This window comes from Theropithecus gelada, chromosome 4, assembly GCF_003255815.1.
Source record: "Theropithecus gelada isolate Dixy chromosome 4, Tgel_1.0, whole genome shotgun sequence".
NCBI lineage: Eukaryota > Metazoa > Chordata > Mammalia > Primates > Cercopithecidae > Theropithecus > Theropithecus gelada.
Window position 1 is genome coordinate 40,644,848 of NC_037671.1, and position 21,559 is coordinate 40,666,406.

The 21,559-nt window shown below is 40.6% G+C and overlaps 1 protein-coding gene across 2 annotated transcripts in view; it reads right to left on the minus strand.

The window, feature by feature from the left end:
* Nucleotides 1-21,559, minus strand: part of BTBD9 (BTB domain containing 9) — a 484,930-nt gene that overhangs the window by 159,425 nt on the left and 303,946 nt on the right. For both annotated transcript variants that reach the window (XM_025383785.1, XM_025383786.1), the window contains one exon: nucleotides 20,033-20,142. In XM_025383785.1, the coding sequence (XP_025239570.1) occupies nucleotides 20,033-20,142 (110 nt within the window). The remainder of the gene's footprint in view (nucleotides 1-20,032; nucleotides 20,143-21,559) is intronic.

Sequence of the window (21,559 nt, forward strand, 5' to 3'; positions counted from 1 at the left end):
TTTTCATTTTATAGCTGAGAAATCTGAGGCTCAGAAAGATTGTCTTATTTATTACATAGTAAATCAGCTGCAGAGCGGAAACCAGGATTTGGGTTGATCTTCTGGTCCTCAGAACGCAACACATCATTCCACTTATTCATTCATTCAACACACACTGAGTATCAGGGTTCCAAACGCTGGGAATACAGCAGTGAACAAAACAGACAGTCTCTTCTATTATCAAACCATGTAAATAAATGTATAGTTACAAATGAAACTAAGTGCTCTGAAAGAAAAAAAACTCCACATCTATAAGCATCATACTAAGAAACTTTACCAAGACTAGGGGTAGGGGGTCAGGGAAGCCTTTTCTGAAGAAGTGACATTAATCTGAAATTTAAAGGTATAACAGAAGGTTATCTTAAATAAAGGGGGTGGGGGTTGACAAAGTGAGAGTAAGGATGAGGAGAGGGCGAGGGGCATTCCAGAGCAAAGAGCAAGCACAAAGACCCTGTGGTCAGAGAATGAATGGTGTATTTTTGGAATGGAAAGGCCTGTGTGGCTGGAATATAGAAAGCTAGATGAGAATTGGTACAAGATGAAGCAAATAAGTAGGCACCATACCATGCAGGGCCTTGAGCACCAGGGTGAAGAGTTTGAGCTTTCTCCTAAGGGCACTAGAAAGTCTCAGTGATTTTGCATAAGAGAGTGTCCTGATAAGGTAACACTGGCAGGAGGGTGGAGAACAGTGAAAAAGACTAGGCAGTGTCGACGTGAGACCAGTAAGTAGACAGAAATGACAACGGTGAGGAGAGGGGTGGTGGCTTGCACTAGGGTGGCAGTAGCAGTGGTGACAAGAAGGAACAGATTTGTCATTTGGAATACAGTATCAACATAAAAGTTATTTCTATAATTAGAAAATATATCTGATCATGTATATTTCACTTACGTTTCCACAGCTTACTGAGGTTTTATTGAGATGTGCTTCCAACTTTTTATAACGGAGATCTACTGAACATTAACTCATCAAAGAATCACCGCAAAAAATAAGCTGTTGTTGCGGGTAGGGGTAGCCGCCTCCTCCTCTACTTTCCCCACAGCCGTGGGGCCTGCCTGTACTACTGACAGTTTTGAATTGAGAACTCAATCAATTCATGTTTGATATTTTACAGAATCATTTCCTGAGGATTCCAATTCAAACATTCTAGCACCTTCTGCACTTTTACACCTTACTTGAGTCCCTCACATTTACACTCTGCTTTATTACCACTTTAGTTGATTTCATCACAGCTTCATGGAAAACAACTTCACCAAGGACCATTTCCTGTCATTACAGGGGCAGAATTGAAGCAATCCCCTGCTTGAGCACTAGGTAGTTTTTATGATAATTTTTACCACAGGTAATGTTGTGATTTTTAAGTATATTTCCCTCTTGTAGCACTGTACCAATTCCTGTCTTTAAAAAATCAGCATCTAATGCAGCTGTAAAAGAAACATCCCCATCTTCACAATATTAACGAGCCAATACATTTAAAGAGATTGCTGTGTCTCAGACTGGCTCACCCACCAGGCTTCCACTCCCATACACTCATTCCTTTTTATGCAAAACAGTGACAAGCCCAAGCCCTGTTATATTGGATTATGAGGCAGGAAGGGGCCAGCAGGTTTAGAGGCCCCTTCCCAAAACTGTACACAGCAATCTGCCCCCATAGCCTCCAAATCCTAAAGGTTTCTTTTGGTTCGCAAAGCCCAGCCCCACATCACTATTTTAATAAATAAGTAATAGTGTAATGCCCCAAAGGCTGCCAAAATCTTTTCTTCCAGTGCCCTCTCCCATTTTAAACATCTTTCCTGAGACATAACTGACATATAATAAACTGCACATATTTTAACTGCACAGTTTGAGTCCTGATATATGTAGACACTCATGAAACCATCAGCACAATCCAGATAATAAAGCTTTCTATCATCCCCTGCCCATTTGTAATTCCTCCCCCCAGTTTCAGAGATCTGTAGATCTGCTTTTGTTGTTACAGATTAGTTTCATTACTTAGAATTGTACACAAATAGAATCACACAGTACATACTTTTTCATTTGGTATCTAACATCTAGATTCTCAACTCTTGGTTTATTCAGCAGAATCATCAGGTGTATCACTACATTTCATGAAGAAATTACCCTATCTCATCCAGAAATAGGACTTTTCTTTTTTTTTTTTTTTTTTTTTTTTGAGACGGAGTCTCGCTCTGCCGCCCAGGCTGGAGTGCAGTGGCCGGATCTCAGCTCACTGCAGGCTCCGCCTCCCGGGTTCACGCCATTCTCCTGCCTCAGTCTCCCGAGTAGCTGGGACTACAGGCGCCCGCCACCTCGCCCGGCTAGTTTTCTGTATTTTTTAGTAGAGACGGGGTTTCACCGTGTCGGCCAGGATGGTCTCGATCTCCTGACCTCGTGATCTGCCCGTCTCGGCCTCCCAAAGTGCTGGGATTACAGGCTTGAGCCACCGCGCCCGGCCTGAAATAGGACTTTTCTTAGTTTAATGGCTGTATTTGGGAGCACATGGAGTGCTGAAGCGCACCAGAAGGCACTGCTGCTGGCCTGGCTCATCCTGCCTTGTCCTGCACTTAGGATAGGCAATGTGGAAATAACTTTTTTTAAATTAACTTTTCTCTGATTATAAAAGTAACACATGTTCACTGAAAATATGTAATATTTTCATTCATAGAAAATATATAAATACAGGAAATGTAATAAAAGCCCAATAATCTCAGGTAATGCCATCATCTAGAAAACATGTGAACATTTTGATGTTCTTCCTTACATTTTTATGCACTATTATGGACTGAACTGTGTCCTCCCAGAATTCATATACTAAAGCTTCACCCCAACTTAGAATGTGACTGTATTAGGAGACAGGGGCTTTAAACAGGCAATTAAGGTAAAATGAGGTCATAAGGGTAGGGCACTAATCCAGTATGACTGATGTCCTTATAAGAAGAGGAAGAAACACCACAGGCCACTCAGAGAGAGGAGGGGCTATGTGAGGGTACAGCAAGAAGGTGGCCATTTACATGCCAAGGAGACAGGCCTTAGAAGAAACCAAACCTGGCAATACCTTGATCTTGATCTTGGACTTTCAGCCTCCAGAACTGTGAAAAAATATATTTCGGTCATTTAAGCCACCGTGTGTGTGTGTGTGTGTGTGTGTGTGTGTGTGTGTGTGTGTGTGTGTTTTATGGCTGTCCTAGCAAATTCATACATGCAATTAAAAATACATATATTGGCCGGGCGCGGTGGCTCAAGCCTGTAATCCCAGCACTTTGGGAGGCCGAGGCGGGTGGATCACAAGGTCAGGAGATCGAGACTATCCTGGCTAACATGGTGAAACCCCGTTTCTACTAAAAATACAAAAAACTAGCCGGGCGCGGTAGCGGGCGCCTGTAGTCCCAGCTACTTGGGAGGCTGAGGCGGGAGAATGGCGTGAACCCGGGGGGCGGAGCTTGCAGTGAGCCGAGATCGCGCCACTGCACTCCAGCCTGGGAGACACGGTGAGACTCCGTCTCAAAAAAAAAAAAACATATATTTAGGGCCGGGCGTGGCGGTTCATGCCCATAATCCCGGCACTTCGGGAGGCTGAGGCAGGCGGATCACGAGGTCAGGAGATCCAGACCATCCTGGCTAACACAGTGAAGCCCCATCTCTACTAAAAATACAAAAAATTAGCTGGGCGTGGTGGTGGGCATCTGCAGTCCCACCTACTTGGGAGGCTGAGGCAGGAGAATGGCGTGAACCTGGGAGGTGGAGCTTGCAGTGAGCCGAGATGGTGCCACTGCACTCCAGCCTGGGCGACAGAGCGAGACTCCGTCTCAAAAAAAAAAAAAAAAATATATATATATATATATATTGGCATCAATCTGGCTATAAAGATGGCATCCTACTTCTATTTTATATTCTATTATGGTTATTTCCCTATATTATGAAATATATGAATATTCAGAAATTTTGATGTGTTGAGTGTGCCATAATTCATTTTGTTATGCCATATTATTAGACATTCATAATCTTCCTCTTTTGGGGTTATTATAAATAGCACTGTGCTGAACATTTATGTAGAAGAAACGCTGTTCCTGAATATTCTTTGAGGATGAATTATTAAAGGTCAAAGTAGTAGATCAAGGAGTATTTTAAAGACTTTTTTTTTGAGACAGAGTCTGGCTATCACCCAGGCTGGAGTGCAGTGGCATGATCTCAGCTCACTGCAACCTCCGCCTCCTGGTTTCAAGAGACTCTGCCGCCTAAGCCTTCAGAGTAGCTGGGATTACAGGGTCGTGCTACCACACTCAGCTAATTTTTGTATTTTTGGTAGAGATGGAATTTTGCCATGTCGGCCAGGCCAGTCTCGAACTCCTGACCTCAAGTGATCTGCCCGATTCAGCCTCCCAAAGTGCTAGGATTACAGGCCTGAGCCACCGCGCCTGGCCTAAAGACTCTTAACAGATATTGCCAAGTTGTCTTCTATAAACCATGTACTGGCCAGGTGCAGTGGCTCACACATGTAATCTTAATACTCTGGGAAGCTGAGGCAGGCAGATGTCTTGAGGTCAGGAGTTCGAGAACAGCCTGGCCAACATGGCAAAACTCCCTCTACTAAAAATACAAAAAATTAGCTGGGCGTGATGGCGGGTGCCTGTAATCCCAGTTACTTGAGAGGCTGAGGTGGGAGAATCACTTGAACCTGGGAGGCTGAGGTTGCAGTGAGCTGAGATAGCGCCATTGCACTCAGCCTGGGCAACAAGAGCAAAACTCCATCTCAAAAAAAAGAAGATACTCAGTATTACTGAGACTGGTAAGAAATAGGCAGTCTCATATGCTGCCAAGACTTGGATGGTACATGTTTCCTTTTTTTCTTTTCTTTTTTTTTTTTTTGAGACAGAGTTTGGCTCTGTCACCCAGGCTGGAGTGCAGTGGCACGATATTGGCTCACTGCAACCTGCGCCTCCTGGGTTCAAGCAATTCTCCCACCTCAGCCTCCTGAATAGCTGGCATTACAGGCGTGCCACCACACCTGGCTAATTTTTGCATTTTTAGTAGAGATGGGGTTTTGCCATGTTGGCCAGGACGGTCTCGAACTCCTGACCTCAGGTGATCCACCTGCCTCAGCCTCCCAAAGTGTTGCGATTACAGGTGTGAGCCACCGCGCCTGGTCAGTATTTTCATTTAAACTACCTTTGCCAACAGAATTTTAAAAATGAAACTTGAGCCAGGCACAGTGGTGTGCACCTATAGTGCCAGCTACTTGGGAGGCTGACGTGAGAATATCACTTAAGCCCAGGAGTTTGAGAACAGCCTGGGCAACACAGCAAGACCTTGTCTCATAAAAAATAAAATACCATCAAATTATTAGAGACGCCATCTCTAAAAAAAAAAAAAAAAAAATTAATGAAACTTGACAAGCCGATTTTCAAGTTCATTGGAAAAGAAAATTGGAAAGAATAGCTTAGAAAACTTAGAATAACTATGGATGTAGATTTGCAGCACTAGAGAGCAAAACAGATGACGAAGATGCTGTGATTTAAATGATACGATGCAGAAGCTAGAATAGACATACAAATCTATGATATATGTTATTTTAAATCAATGAAACAAAGAATAAAATAAGCAAGAAAGAATTTCAAGACAATTGGCAACAAAGTTTAGAAATAAAAGTTAAACCCCCTACCTCAGACCAAACACAAAAGAAATGTTAAATGGAGTAAAAGCTAAATGCTTACACACATATAACAATAACAAAAAAATAACAAATCGTTGACAACTACTGCAGAAGAACATGTTTTTATATTTTGAACTGGGGAGGGAGTTTCTAAGCAAAATCAGACGACAAAAAAAATGACTGATAAGAATAACTTAAAATTAAACATAAACAAAGTAAAAGGTAACAGTCTGAGAGAAGATATTTGCAATGTATATAACAGGCAAGGAATAAATATCCATAATCCACAAATTAATAAGAAAGAAGCAACAGGCCAGGTGTGGTGGTTTATACCTGTAATCCCAGCACTTTGGAAGACTGAGGTAGGAGGATCGCTTGAGGCCAGGTGTTTGAGACAGCCTGGCCAACATGGTGAAACCCTATCTCTACTAAAATTACAAAAATTAGCTGGGAGTGCTGGCACATGCCTGTAAGACCAGCTACTTGGGAGGCCGAGGCATGAGAATCACCTGAACCCAGGAGTGGAGGTTGCAGTGAGCTGAGATCACGCCACTGCACTCCAGCCTGGGCAACAGAGTGAGACTCCCTCTCAAAAAAAAAAAAAAAGGAGGGGGGGGACCAAGAAATATTTTAAAATACTCAATTTTAGCAATAACTAGGCTAATGCAAATTGAAACACAAAAACATTTTATTTTGGCTAGGTGCAGTGGCTCACACCTGGAATCCCAGCACTTTGAGAGGCCAAGTTGGGAGGATAGTTTGAGCCCAGGAGTTCAAGACCAGCCTGGGTAAACATAATGGGACCCCTGTCTCAACAACAATAACAAAAATAGCTGGGTGTGGTGGGGCATGCCTGTGGTCCCAGCTACTTGGGAGGCCGAGGCAGGAGGATCACTTGAGCCCAGGAGGTCAAGGCTGCAGGGAGCTGTGATTGCATCACTGCACTCTAGCCTGGGTGACAGACCCTGTCCTGAAAAAAAAAGCAAAAAAAGAAATGTTTTACTTATGTACTTCTGTATTGTTTGATTTTTGATGAGACATGACTTTGTCTTATTTATATATATATAAAAAATTTTAATGAAAAATATTTGCCAAGTAAGCCAAAAAATTGTTATTGCACTTATTTAATTACTAGCGAGGCGAAATACTTTCAAGTTTATGGACTATTACGGCTTTCTTTTTTTTTTTTTTTTTTTGAGACAGAGTCTTGCTCTGTCACCCAGGCTGGAGTGCAGTGGAGCGGTCTCGGCTCACTGCAAGCTCCGCCTCCCGGATTCACACCATTCTCCTGCTTCAGCCTCCCAAGTAGCTGGGACTACAGGAGCCCACCACCACGCCCGGCTAATTTTGTTTTTGTATTTTCAGGAGACGGGTTTTCGCCATGTTGGCCAGGATGGTCTCGATCTCCTGACCTCGTGATCCACCCGCCTTGGCATCCCAAAGTGCTGGGATTACAGGCGTGAGCCACAGTGCCCGGCCCTTTCTTTTTAAATAACTGCTGTTTGTATACATTTTCTGTAAGGGAATCATCTTTTTTTTTCGTACTTATTTTGTCATGTATGTTGCAATTATTTTTTTCCAGTTTGTCAAACACCTTTGAATTCTGTTTATGGTTTCTGCCTTTGCTTTTGTGCTGAGGAAGTTGTTCCTCACCTTGAGATAAGATAAATACTTATTAATACAGTTTCCTACAGCTCTTTTGGAGTCACATTGTAAAATCTACCTCTTTAACAAGAAAATGCTTTTGTATCTAGTATGAGGAAAAAATTTCATGTAACTGTTTGCAATTGTTAACTGTCTCAGCATCATTTGCTGTGTTATCCTTTGGTTCTTAATTGATGTGAGATGTCACCTTTATCTCACATTACATCCTTACACATACTGGGATCTAATTCAGAGTGTAGGTGATTGCTTTATTTATCTACCAGTTTGTTCTTGCATTAATGCCACATTACTATGCAGTACTAATTTTAATACCTGCTGGGAAGAGACCCCTCATTCATTTTATTTTTTTATTTTTTTTTCAGGCTTTTTTTAAGGAGTGGGGAGAAGGAAAAGATATTTCTACTTATTTATTCTCTTGGAAAATATTTTCAAATAACTGAGCAAAATATTAAAACACACACACACACAAAACTGGGATTTTGAGTAGTAGTACTATATTAAATTTATACATTAAAATGGGACGAAGCAACATCTTTACAATATTAAATTTTCCTATCCAGGAATATTTCTTTCCATTAATCAGTGCTCTTTAAAGATTTATAGTTTCTTTACATTAAAGCCTGTGGATTTATTAACTTTATTTCCAGGTAGGCATTTGTTGTTTGTGGGAGAAAAAGTTTAAAAACTCCAGCAGATCTCCTTGTCATGCTCACTTAATAGCAACCGAATTTATGAGCGCACATCATCCTACTGCCCCCACCATTGTTCCAGACCATTATCCCATCTCTAATGGCATGAGGTAGGCCAGGGGTGGATGGTTCTTGGTAATATGGCTAGTGATGAAGCAGAAGGAAGGCAAAGGCATTTCAAGAAGCACCAATGACCAATCTCAGATGCAGATGCTGGCCATGTAAAGATGTTCCTGCTTCTATCATATCCTTTTTCACTCTTGTTATTACCTTGTATTAGCCAAATACACATGCTGAAAATAACGATGTAAAAAGAAAGGGAAAGACAGGGCCACCCATAGGTCCCTTCCCTTAAGTCCTTCCTTATTCATCAAAAAGCCAAAGGTAGAGAGTATCAGTAAAATGTGCAAGTATTACAAAGTGAAAAAAAAAAACAGTTAAGTTAGTTTTGTGCAGTATTTCCACTCTTCTGGTAAAAACTTATATACATGTATGATATGGTTTCAATCTGTTTCCCCACTCGAATCTCATGTCAAATTGTAACTCCCAGTGTTGGAGGAGGGGCCTGGTGGGAGGTGACTGAATCACGAGGGCAGACCTCCCCTTTGCTGTTTTCATAATAGAGTTCTCACAAGATCTGGTTGTTTGAAAGTGTGTAGCACCTCTTCCTTCACTCTCTCTCTCTCTCTACTGCTGGCCATGTAAATATGTGCCTGTTTTCTCTTTGCCTTTCACCATGACTATAAGTTTCCTGAAGCCTCTACAGAAACAGAAGCCCATACAGCCCACAAAACCACGAGCCAATTAAACTTTTCTTTATAAATTACCCAGTCTCAGGTATGTCTTTACAGAAGTGTGAAGATGGACTAACACAAAAAAATGTGTACCAGAGAAGTGTGCCATTGCTACAAAGATACCTGAAAATGTGGAAGCAACTTTGGAACTGGGTAATGGGTAGAGCTGGAACAGCTTGGAGGGCTCAAAAGAAGACAGGAAGATGAGGGAAGGCTTAGAACTTCTTAGAGACTTGTTAAATTGTTATGACCAAAATGCTGACAGTGATATGACAATGAAGTCCAGGTTGAGGGGGTCTCAGATGCAGATGATGAACTTACTGGGAACTGGAGTAAAGGTCACTTTTGCTATTCTTTAACAAAGAGACTGGCGGCACTGTGCCCCCTGCTCTAGGGATGTGTTCAGCTTCAAATTTGAGAAAGATGAGTTAGGGTATCTGGAGGAAGACATTTCTAAGCAACAATGCATTCAAGATACGTACTGGCTGCTTCTAAAAGCATATGCTCATATGCGTGAACACAGAGATTATCTGAAACTAGAACTTATATTTAACAGCTGGGCATGGTGACTCATGCCTGTAATCCCAGCACTTTGGGAGGCCAAGGTGGGAGGATCACTTGCCGTCAGGAGTTCAAGACAGGCCTGGCCAACATGGTGAAACCGTCTCTACTAAAAATACAAAAATTAGCCAAGTGTGGTGGTGCACACCTGTAATCTCAGCTACTCGGGAGGCTGAGGCAAGAGAATCACTTGAACCCAGGAGGCGGAGTTTGCAGTGAGCTGAGATTGTGCTACTGCACTCCAGCCTGGGTGACAGAGCAAGACTCCATCTCAAAAATAAAATAAAATAAAATAAAAACAAAAACAAACTGTACACATTTACATTTACCTTCACACACACACATCCGTACTACTATATCTATCTATCCTTATGATAATAAGGGAATATATAAGTAGAGCCCAAAAATTCAATCCTGTAAAATGAAGTCAATCCTATAAAACAAGAGCAGTAAAAAATTTTTTTCAGGCAATCTTTATTCTTAAAAAAAAAAAGGAAAGGATAATAAGATACATAATTGGTATGGTTTGGCTTTGTGTCCCTACCCAAATCTTATCTTGAATTATAATCCCCATGTGTTGAGGGAGGGACCTGGTGGGAGGTGACTGGATCATGGGGGTGGAATTTCCCCATGCTGTTCTCATTATAGTGAGTGAGTTCTCATGATATCTTATGGTTTAAAAGTGTGGCACTTCCTTGCTCTCTCACCCTCTCTCCTGCTGCCATGTAAGATGTGCCTTGTTTCTCCTTTGCCTTCTGTCATGAATGTAAGTTTCCTGAGGCCTCTCCCCAGCCATGCACAACTGTGAATCAATTAAACCTTTTTTCTTTATAAATTATCCAGTCCCAAGTAGTTCTTTTATTTTATTTTAATCTTACTTTTTTTTTTTTTAAAGACAGAGTCTCACTCTATTGGCCAGACTAGAGAGCAGTAGCGCAATCTCAGCTCACTGCAACTTCCGCCTCCTGGGTTCAAAGGATTCTCATGGCTCAGCCTCCTGAGTAGCTGGAACTACAGGCGCGCATTACCACACCTGGCTAATTTTTGTATTTTTAGCAGACACAGGGTTTTGCCATGTTGGCCAGGCTGGTCTTGAACCCCTGGCCTCAATCAATCCACCTGCTTTGGCCTCCTAAACTGCTGAGATTACAGACGAGAGCCACTGTGCCCGGCCTCCAGGTAGTTCTTTTTTTTTTTTTTTTTTTTTGAGAGGGAGTCTTGCCCTGTTGCCAAGCCTGGAGTGCAGCAGCATGATCTTGACTCACTGCAACCTCTGCCTCTCGGGTTCAAGCGATTCTCCTGCCTCAGCCTCCCGAGTAGCTGAGACTACAGGCGTGTGCCACCATGTCCAGCTAATTTATTTATTTATTTATTTTGAGATAGAGTCTCACTCTGTCTCCCAGGCTGGAGTGCAGTGGCGCAATCTCAGCTCCCTGCAATGTTTGCCTTCCGGATTCAAGTGATTCTCCTGCCACAGCCTCCCAGGTAGCTGGGATTACAGGTGCCCGCCACCATAATTGTATTTTTGTATTTTTAGTAGACATGGGGTTTCACCATGTTGGCCAGGCTGGTCTCGAACTCCTGACCTCAGGTGATCTGCCCACCTCAGCCTCCCAAACTACTGGGATTACAAGTGTGAGCCACAGCACCCGGCCTCCAGGTAGTTCTCTATAGCAGTGTGAAAATGGACTACTACACATACATACACACTGACCACATACTAAGCTGAGAACCCTAGAAGAGAAAAGTAAAAGACTACAGTTAACTGTAACTTCTACTCCAATTCCTCCATCGGGTGCAAGGTGGTCCACTAGAAGGGGCTCTGCCTATGGAATGGGTAGGAGATAAGCTTTTGCACACACTGACCATTTTGTGTGATTCTCCCCTGAGCTTCCCCACTCTTCCCTTCCTTAAGGACTGACTGTATTATTCCATTCTCATGCTGCTATGAAAAAATAACTGAGGCTGAGTAATTTAGTAAAGAAAAGAGGCTTAATTGACTCATAATTCTGCATGGCTGGGAAGGCCTCAGGAAACTTACAACCATGGCAGAAGGGGAAGGAGAAGAAAGGCACCTTCTTCACACAGCAGAAGGAAAGAGAAGTGCCAAACAAGGGGGGAAAGTCGCCTTATAAAACCATCAGATCTCGTGAGAATTCACTCACTATCACAAGAACGGCGCTCCCACCGGGTCCCTCCCACGACATGTGGGATTATGGGAATCACAATTCAAGATGAGATTTGGGTGGAGACACCGCCAAACCATATCCCTGACCCAATTCATACCCTCCACTAGTAGGTCTTCCTGATACCATTCCCTCAGCTGAGGTTAATGCCCCCTGTTCAGCATTCCTACAGCATCTGCTGAAACTTCCGGATACATGACTTATTTTACTGAGTTGTCACCTTCTGTTTAAGTGTCTTTCTTCTCTATTAGCTCTTAAGATCCTTCAAGGCAGAAACTACACCCATGTGTCTTTCTCTCCCCTGTGTCTAAGATACACTCAGCAGCCTCTTAATAAATGTCTGCTTAATGCCAAGAAATTTACAATAGCTAAAGAAGTCAAGCTTTACTGACAAGCAGAACCAGCCTTAATATCTGGTTAGAGAAATAGGACTTGGAAAAGCACAGCCTCCTGGTCTACACTAATTCAGACTCACCAGTGCCATTGTAGGAAACTATCTGCATTAAGGCATTTAAGGCCCCTCTGCCAAGCCAGGACATTTGCTTCTTTGCCACATTCTAACACCTTCATCTGCTACTGAACTCTCTCACTACTGAATCTCTGTTTCTGCTCTGGAGGACATTCACTTTACTAAACATAATTGTGAAGCACAGAAGTCGTATTATATTCCTAGGCCACTGGATGCCAAAACCCTTCACAGCCCAGATTTCCAACTCTGTTTACTTTCCCAGAAATTTTACAGCATTCTAAACATACTGTTACAATCTCAAAATAGTTTTAAATGACAGTAGCAACCACAGACAACCTATTTTTATTTACTAGCTTCAGCTCCTCTGAAGGAAACAGTATTATTGCTATGTAAATGAGCACTTCTGTAATGCCCCTTAATATTTACTGAATCTTTCAAGGCCAAGCTCAAAATACCATTCTTCATGAAGCCTTATCTTACTAGGCAAGAGATATGTTGGGTTCCTTTGCAGCCCAAATCAATACTTAACCTTTCTCCATGCCTGTTTATGCCTTTGTCTGTTGTTCTCCACTCCACTTATTTCCACACCTTGCCAGTGTGACTGTCCGGCTACTTTGAATCAGATGGTAAGTTTCCTGTTGGAAGGAGCCTCCTTTACACTGCCTGTCTTCCTGTCTTTGTGTCAGTCATCTGTTTGCTTTCAGCTCTCTTCCTTCCCTTGTTCTACACTGGATCTCAGAGGCTAAACCTTTGAAAACTACAGTCACCCAGACTCCCCTTACCAGGCTGTTTTTTTGTTCTGCCAACAGAAGAGTCTGGTGGGAGACTGAAATATAGGAGGAAGGAAAAAGACATGTTCTTGTCTATTTGTTTCTAGTGGTACTGAAGGTAGCAGCAGGTGAATATGGACTCCAGTGTTTCTGTTCAGATAGCACAACTCCAGGTGTGGCGGCAGTAGTGAGTGTACCGACAGCTTCAGCAACAGAGTTCTTGTACTTATGCTGCTGATTGTGGTTGCCCTAGATCAATCCCAGTAGTCCCCCCTTCCCGCAGGGGATATGTTCCAAGATCCCCAGTGAATGTCTGAAACTTCATGTGGTACCAAACTCAATATACACTATGTTTTTCACTACACAATAACAGGCAGGTAGCATATACAGCATGGATACACTCAACAAACAGATGATTCACATTCCTGGTGCGGCACAGTGGGATAGCACAAGATTTCATCATGTTACCAGGAATGGCATGCAGTTTAAAACTTACAAATTGCTTATCTGGGATTTTCCATTTCATATTTTTGGACCATGGTTGCTTACATGTAAATGAAACCACGGAAAGCAAAACCACAGATAAGGGTATCTACTGTACAGAACAAAAAGCTACCAGTCTTCCTGGATCCAAGCTGGTAAGACACAAAAGTAACACTTTAATAGCCTAAAGCTGATAATAGAATCTTATTCCTATTCTTTGAAAGGGTTAATGAAACCATAATTTTGAACCTAGAGCTCTATGCTCTAGTTATTATCTCTTAAGCAGAGAGGTTGAACCAGGGACAAGGATGGAGGGGGACATATGAGAACTTCTATTTTCCAGGAGAACCAGGAGACCTTAGGAAGCACAAACAGACTTCTGTAATGCTGAATGTCACACTCCAATCTGAGTGTAAAGTGTTTACTGCTCCCCCAAGTCTTACTAAAACCAGATTCTCTATTCATCTAGAAGACTCATAAGAGGAGAAGAGCCATTTAAAAAAGAAAAAAGGGAATGTAAATGGCCCTTAAACATATGAAAAGATACTCAATTTCTCTCATAAGAGAAATACAGTTAAAATTGCACTGAGATACCATTTCTCACCTACCAAACTGGCAAAAGTCCAGAAGTTTGACAATATGCTCCACTGGCAAGGCTGTGGGGAAACAGGCTTTATCATACAATACTAGTGAGAATTTTAAAATGTTATAATCCCTATGAAAGTGAATTTGGCAATATCTAGGAAAATTCTATATGCATTTACTCTTTGATCATACAATCCCTTCTCTAGAAATCTATCCCAAAGATACACTGGCAAAAATAGGAAAAGACTTATACACAAGGCAATAGCACTATTTGTAGGAGTGGAAGATTGAAAACAACCCAAATGGTTCATCAATAGAAAACTGTTTATTTAACATCAGTTAAATAAACGATGGTATATCTATACTAATGAGGACCATGCAGCTACAAAAAGAAACAAATAATATCTTTCTCTATAGCTAGCTCCAAAATAAGTGTTAAGTACAGAAAAGCAAGGTGAAACCAAGTGTGGTGGTATGTGCCTACAGTCCTATTGGCTACTCAAGAGGATGTCTAGAGCCCAGGAGTTCTAGAACAGCCTGGGCAATAGAGCAAGACCCTGTCTCAAAAAAAAAAAAAAAAAAAAAAAAGAAAGAAAGAAAGAAAGAAAAAGAAGCATAGTAAAGTAAAAAATATATAACATGTATGGTATATAGTGTGCTACCAATTGTTTAAAGACATTGGGAAGATACAAAATATAAATATAGAAATAAATATATTTTTCCCACTTTTAAATGGAAGGATAATAACAACAACAAACTAAAGGAGGAAAAAAAGAGATTATTTACAGAGGTAGAGAGGGCAGGAATAGAAGCTTCATTTATCTGAATATAGCTCTTTTGTAGATTTGATTTTAGAATAATGTAAGTATTTTACATAGTTAGGAAACAAAAGTTTTTTAAAGGCAATCCCTAAATATTGAAAGCAAAATGGAACAGATGAACCTAATTGTATACTGAACTAGTGGCATAACTACACAGAGAATCATTGCAAGTGACTTTAAAACATTGTCATTTTACTGTAGATTTCTAGAGATAGAAGGACCTGAAAATCAGTAACAAAAATCTTAAAGCTATTTTCAGTAATCATATGGTTCATAGCTATTCTGTATGTACTGGCGACAGAGCAAATGAATATTGCACTGTATCACTGATAACCAAGATTTTACCTATGAAGAAAAAGAGATGAAAGAAAGATGAAAAGCTTAAACAAAAATCTTACAGTACTGAATTTGAATTAGAAGTGTCACTATATACTCATGATACATTTCATCTGCTAAATACATGTCATATAAATAATTAAGTGTATGTACATGTATTTCCTAGTTCTGTCTACTAAAGGGTCTACAAATAGCAACAAACACAGTAGCAAAGATCATCTACAGTATCTACACTGAGGTTTCCAAATGTAATTTTCCTCTATACAGTACCAAGCCTTCATGAAGAAATGGCTGATTCCAGATCAAGGGCAGGAAATGTACAAAATAAACCTAGTATATCTTGTTATGCCAGAAAGCACGGAGCTATCAAGGACTACTAAAGTCTTATCAAAAGACTCAAAAACCAATTTGAAGAAGCTAAAGATACAATGATTTGAATATCGTTACTAATAACCGCAAGTGATTAAAAGATTTCAATCGTGTTTATTCCCACAAATTCAAAATGATATGTATTTACCTCCCCCTAACAAATCCCAAAACAAACCTTTGTCACCCTTGAAGGATGCTAGGGAACCACCTCTTTATTTTGAAAACTGGTGAACAAAGGGAAAGAATGTAATATTTATCCTTCTTTTCCTGAGCGAATTGTATCTCAGGGTTACTAAATGAGTGTTGAAGAAAATTTTGTCTTTCTAGGGACTAAATGAAGAAGGAATGACATACTTGGAAAATAACCATTTGTAATCCAAAATTACGAAATAATGAATCCAGAAAATAATCATCAATGGATGTGAACATCCAAAAGAGAGAGACAATGAGAGGTTTTCTCTGCTTCTGGACAGATACACACAACACTACCTATGGAACATTATTACCAAAAAATAGTAGTTGAATCTGATTAAGGCTCTATCTAACTACCAAGTTACAAGAAATGCAAAAGATAAACATGCTAAATATTACCATGGAAATTCAATGACCAAAATCCAGACTGGTAGACACTCTATACGAGAAAAGCCTAGTTTCTTAACAAATAAATAATTAGAGAAAAACAGACAAAGATAGACAGATAATAGAAGAGAACCTATAGATTTAAAGAGATTTAAGAATCACAACAGTTATTTGCATAATATGGACCTTATCTGAGTTCTGATTTACTCAACCTATAAAAACACATTCTGACTCCAGACTTTGAAACAATTAGGGAAGTTGGAACATTGACTGCATATTTAATGCTCTTAAGGAATTACTGTTCAATTTTAGGGTAGTATGATGGCATTGTGCTTATGGCTACAATAAGGAGGCCTTACTTTTAGATTTGCATAATAAAGTATTTATAGATGAAATGATAAAATGTCCAAGATTAATTTCAAAATAATCTGATAGGGACAAAGTAGATCACATACAGATAAAACTAGGTTAGCTGTGAATTGATAATTCTTTAAAGCTGGGTGATAGGTACTGCTCTCTCTACTTGGATAACTAGTAGGGCATTAAAAAGTGAATTTAAACACAAGATTAAATGAAAAGGCAGATTTGGAAATCATTACAAAAAAATCAGAAGGACTTGGCAAATGCTATGCAAGTATCACCAAAGTGGAGTGCTAAGGCAAAGTAAATACATTGTTTGGGAGGTTGAACGTTTATGAAATAGCAGTCACATCTCTTCTAATTACTTCTTCCATGCCTCACTAGTAAGACAGGTTAGGGTTTCTTACAAATGCCTTCTAACACAGAGGAGACAGTCATCACAGGCTGACTCTCCCAGGAAAGAATACATTCCAACAAGATTCAGATGCAGCCACCAAATGAGAAGAGGTCATAGTGGCAACAGCAAAGGTGGGAGAAAGGCCCGGCTCCAGGCAACGCGGTTGAACTAGGGCCTCTTCTTGTGGCTATGTGAACCTGAGGACTTCAAAGCCTCCCATGAATCTGTGCCAGTGAAGCTGTATGAGGCATGACACAGTCATCAAAAATGGGAAAGAACCCCTTTGGTGGGAAAAGAAGACTAAAATCTCATATAGTGGGTGTGCTTATTTTTACTTATGTTATTTCCTGTCATCATTATATATTTTAAATAATAACATTAGAATCTGACTTTTTAAAATTAAAAATATTATAAAAGTGATTTTTGAGGCCTACAGAAGAATAATTATAGGAGCCTGCACTATGAAAAGAAGACCAGGAATTGTGAAAGAAAAACATTCTGAATCTAGAAACATAAAGGTAGGATTTGAGAGCCAGGCGTAGTGGCTCACGCCTGTAATCCCAGCAGTTTGGGAGGCCGAGGCAGGTGGATCACCTGAGGTCAGGAGTTCAAGATCAGCCTGACCAACATGGCAAAACCCTGTCTCAACTAAAAATACAAAAATTAGCCAGGCATAGTGGCACACACCTGTAGTCCCAGCTACTTGGGAGGCTGAGACAGGAGAATTGCTTGAACCCAGGAGGCAGAGGTTGCAGCGAGGCAAGACCGTGCCACTGCACTCCAGCCTGGGCAACAGAGTGAAACTCTGTCTCAAAAAAAAAAAAAAGTAGGATTTGACACTCTAATTACTTATGATGACATTATCTTAGTTTTACTTTTTTTTCCCCAAGAAATCATGGAGTTCATATCAGTGATTCTCAGGAAGGGACTGCATATTTCACAGGATAGAAGAAAGTGTAAGAAGTAAGCATCTGCAATTTAAAAATAACTCCAGGTGATTCTGACATACCTGTACCCCCGTAGAGGACCTGTCAAGGACCAGTAGGGTGACTGGCCAAGGCCTGTGTGTTGCTAAAATGCACCTGAGATAATCAACATGGAAAGCTGGAGATTACTGTTTTAAACACCTCTGGAAGGTAAGCAGAGCTGCAATGTCAGAGGATAACGAAATCCCCCTGAACTTCCTTACCACTCACACCACTGCCGCGGATGAGCAGCTCTGAACTGTGAGGATGGTTCAAGGAGGGTCAGAGGGGGTTCCACTGCAGACCATCTTCTGGCAAGCGCATGTATATATCTGCCTACCTGCACCACTGCTCCCATTTGGCTGAGGGACAATAACAGGCAGATGATTACAGTGCTCTTTGCAGTCAAACTTGTGAGCATCATGGAAGAGTGCTTGAAGAAGAGTGTCTAATTGATGTCTGGCCACATCAATCTGGCACCTGCACCAAAAACACTTTTTGTATCTCTGTAATTTTCTTTCATCACCAACATATCTGAGACTGTTATGGCTTCTGATGATGCTGACTAGTTCAATTTGGACAAAACATGCATACCAACAGCAGCACCCCTCATGACAACCAATCCTGAGTTTCATGCCAGACAGGTTTGTTTCTTTCATAATTACAGTGTCCACAAAACTGTTCTTCCTCCAGTAAGAAGAGGGGGCTGACTGATGTAGATGATGCCTTCTATGCAGCATGTTCAAAAATGCAGTGCACTGAGCTGAAATAAGTAGCCAAATGCTACACATCTTGTAAATAAGAAGGGTCTTGGTTTCTAAGATCCTTCTCACTGAGGGCTCTCCTAACTACACAGTCAGATACACAGTGAGGCCTACAGTCTGTAGAAGAGCCTGAACAACAGGTGAAAAAGAATGCCCTCCCAGCAACCCTCCATCACCACAATTCTGTACAGCCTACAGAATTAAAATACAATAATATCAGGTAATGCTTCAAACTTGCTAACTTTCAAATTACTCAAAAGTCACACAAATTATTAATATTTATATTTAATGTTAAAAGTATATTCATAACAAAATTAAAACCAAGGCAGCTATTTCAGTTGAGCTCCAAATACTCTCTATATTGGAAAATTTTCCACTCCTGCTACTTTATTAATATTATTCTCCCAAATTTCCGTAAGTAAAGGATTAGGCTTTAGACTCAGCAGATGTTAGGAAAATTTAGGCTATGACCATTTAAAGAGTTAATAAACATTTGCAAGTTACACTCATCTTTCTCATTATAGTTATTCCCATGCTTTTAGGTCAATATGGACATGTGTGCCAACATGAACAAAACTTGGGAAGGAGAGGTGACATGAGTCCCTTTGTAAAGGTACAGAATTCTATTTTAGACCACAAGGCAAGGTCATCTTATCCCCACACCGGAACATACGAAGTCTCTTCTCAAAGGAAACTGCAATAAAGGGACAGAATCAAGGAGCTAATTGATCTAAGCATGATCTTTGCAGCAGGTGAGTGAAAACCTATGGGCATGGGGGGAAAAAAAGCAAAATAAGCAGTCTGGATGGGCAAAGCTACTCATGAATGTCAAGACCTGGGATGGACTGTGCACAATGCCCAGACTACCCATTACTGAAAATAAAAACAAAACAAGACAGAAAACAACCAAGCAAACAATTACACCAAAATTTAAAATCCCCTTTCCAAATATCAGTCAGGCAGTATTTCCCATCCAATCACTTGACTTTTGCAATGACAATTCAAAAGTGACAATTCAGTCACTTTGGTCTTATTTAAATTATATGGAGGCACGTTCATGAGTTGAACTTTCTTGAGGCTACATCAGGCAAATATGAATTTATATATCCATGAAAAGAAGATACCTCCACAGCTAAGCATACCACTCCTATCAAATCAAAGGCCAAAATACCTGCACAGCCATGGAAAGTCTGAACATCCAACCAATATCATACAGACTTCTCTTCAAACTCACCTATCATTAAATCCCTTCGTGTGAGGGGCTTCACCCGGCCATCACAAACATTCGCTACATAGCAAATCTGAATGAATTACCAAAATATTTTCAACTCTTAAGCACTAGTACAACATTTACATTCATTCTTTTAAGTTCATTGAAATTGCTATTTTGAATACTTCTAAAAAAGGTAAGCCATTCCCTATGTCACCCAGCAATAAGGCATTTAAATCAACCAGAGTCCTTAGAACTGATTAAGATAACTTAACAGAGTAACAAAGTATTCGAGGATAAAATACCTAAATATATATATAAAAATGTAATTGTGATACTTACCTATCAGCCCCTTCTCAAGAGTGAAGGTTTTGTTTGTAAACATACATTCAAAAGCCACAATGTGAAAAATCTTGTTCACTGTGTTGTGAGTCCCAACAATTCGAATATACCTGATGGTAAAAAGAAAAGAAAATCTGTTGAAAATGAGCTCCCACCACAACCAATCCAAGGATACCAGAATAAGACACGTCACTTAAACATATAGTACACCAGGATATAGACCAAAGAAAGGATACTCTAAGCTTGACCTCAGACCCTGTATCTGCTCCTTATGGGTAGCTCCAATTGAACCTAGAAGAATTATAGCAAAATAAGGGAGATGTCATTTTGCAGAAAATTAAGTAGAACTTAGATTGGATTTACCCAAAAAAACCAAACCAGGTGCTGTTCAGTTCAACCCCTGAATGTCAGTCAGGTACATGACCTGAAGACATTTTTACCAGATAATACCAAGTAGCTTCTGCTCTTGCCTTGTGGTTAGGAATGTGCGGGAGCACATGTGCACAATCAGATGCTTTCCAGCTCAGTGGAAGATTTCATCCATTGGAGATGAATGCACGAAATCAATATTGCTTTCTTCTTTAAAAGGAAAAATCCAGAAACTACTGAAAACTCCTCACAGTTTATTTTAATAATGCTCCTAAATCTTTGTTAGGAAGTTAACCTTATACACTGATGCCAGCCTCCCACTTGACTGCTGGGAAGTCTCCTGACCAGAGGAAGTGATCTGCAGAGATGGCCCAGCCTGCTCTGCAGCCTCCATCCTGGCCACATCAATCTGGCACCTGCACACAGTGCAGAGTTTCACTGGGCAGCCCTTGAGCATCTTGGCCTGTTCATCCTCTTTAATTCCCTGGAGACTTCATCTCCAACAAACAAGCATTAACCTTGGAGTAACTTGCTCTCTTCACTCTCCAAAGGGACCTGACAGTTCACAGGTTAATGAACAGATAAACTCACTCTTCTGAGTGTCACATGACTCCACGAGGGATGTGCCACACACCGTCTTACTGGAATTCAAAGGAAGAACCAGGAAAAATAACTAGATTAACTGATAACGCCTCCCAAATTATGAACTATGCACTCTGAAGGATGGGGTATATTAAATGAACAGATTTCAATTAGGACATGACAGACTGGACAAGGTTTTAGTAATCTCCACCCCTCTGCTGTGTAAAACAACCTTCAATTTAGACGATATAATTTTACTTCTGAGTTAATCGCTATTCACTAATTCTGTAATTTCCTTACATTTCTCATCAGTCCAAGTTAACTGTATAATGTAAATGCCGATTTAGAAAATTCACATTAAGGAGACTATATTTGGGGTTTTTATATCATGGGCTATTTTCCCTCCTGATTCTTCAAGCCTGACTCTCACGGCATTCCCTGTGCACCTCATTTAGCCATCTGCTCCTTGACATGAGCTGATCACTCATCTTTATAACCAATATTAATGCTATCTCCTGAACTGCCTGTCCAGTGTGCTCACACCTACTGCAGGGAGACACCACTCTTCCTGTGTTG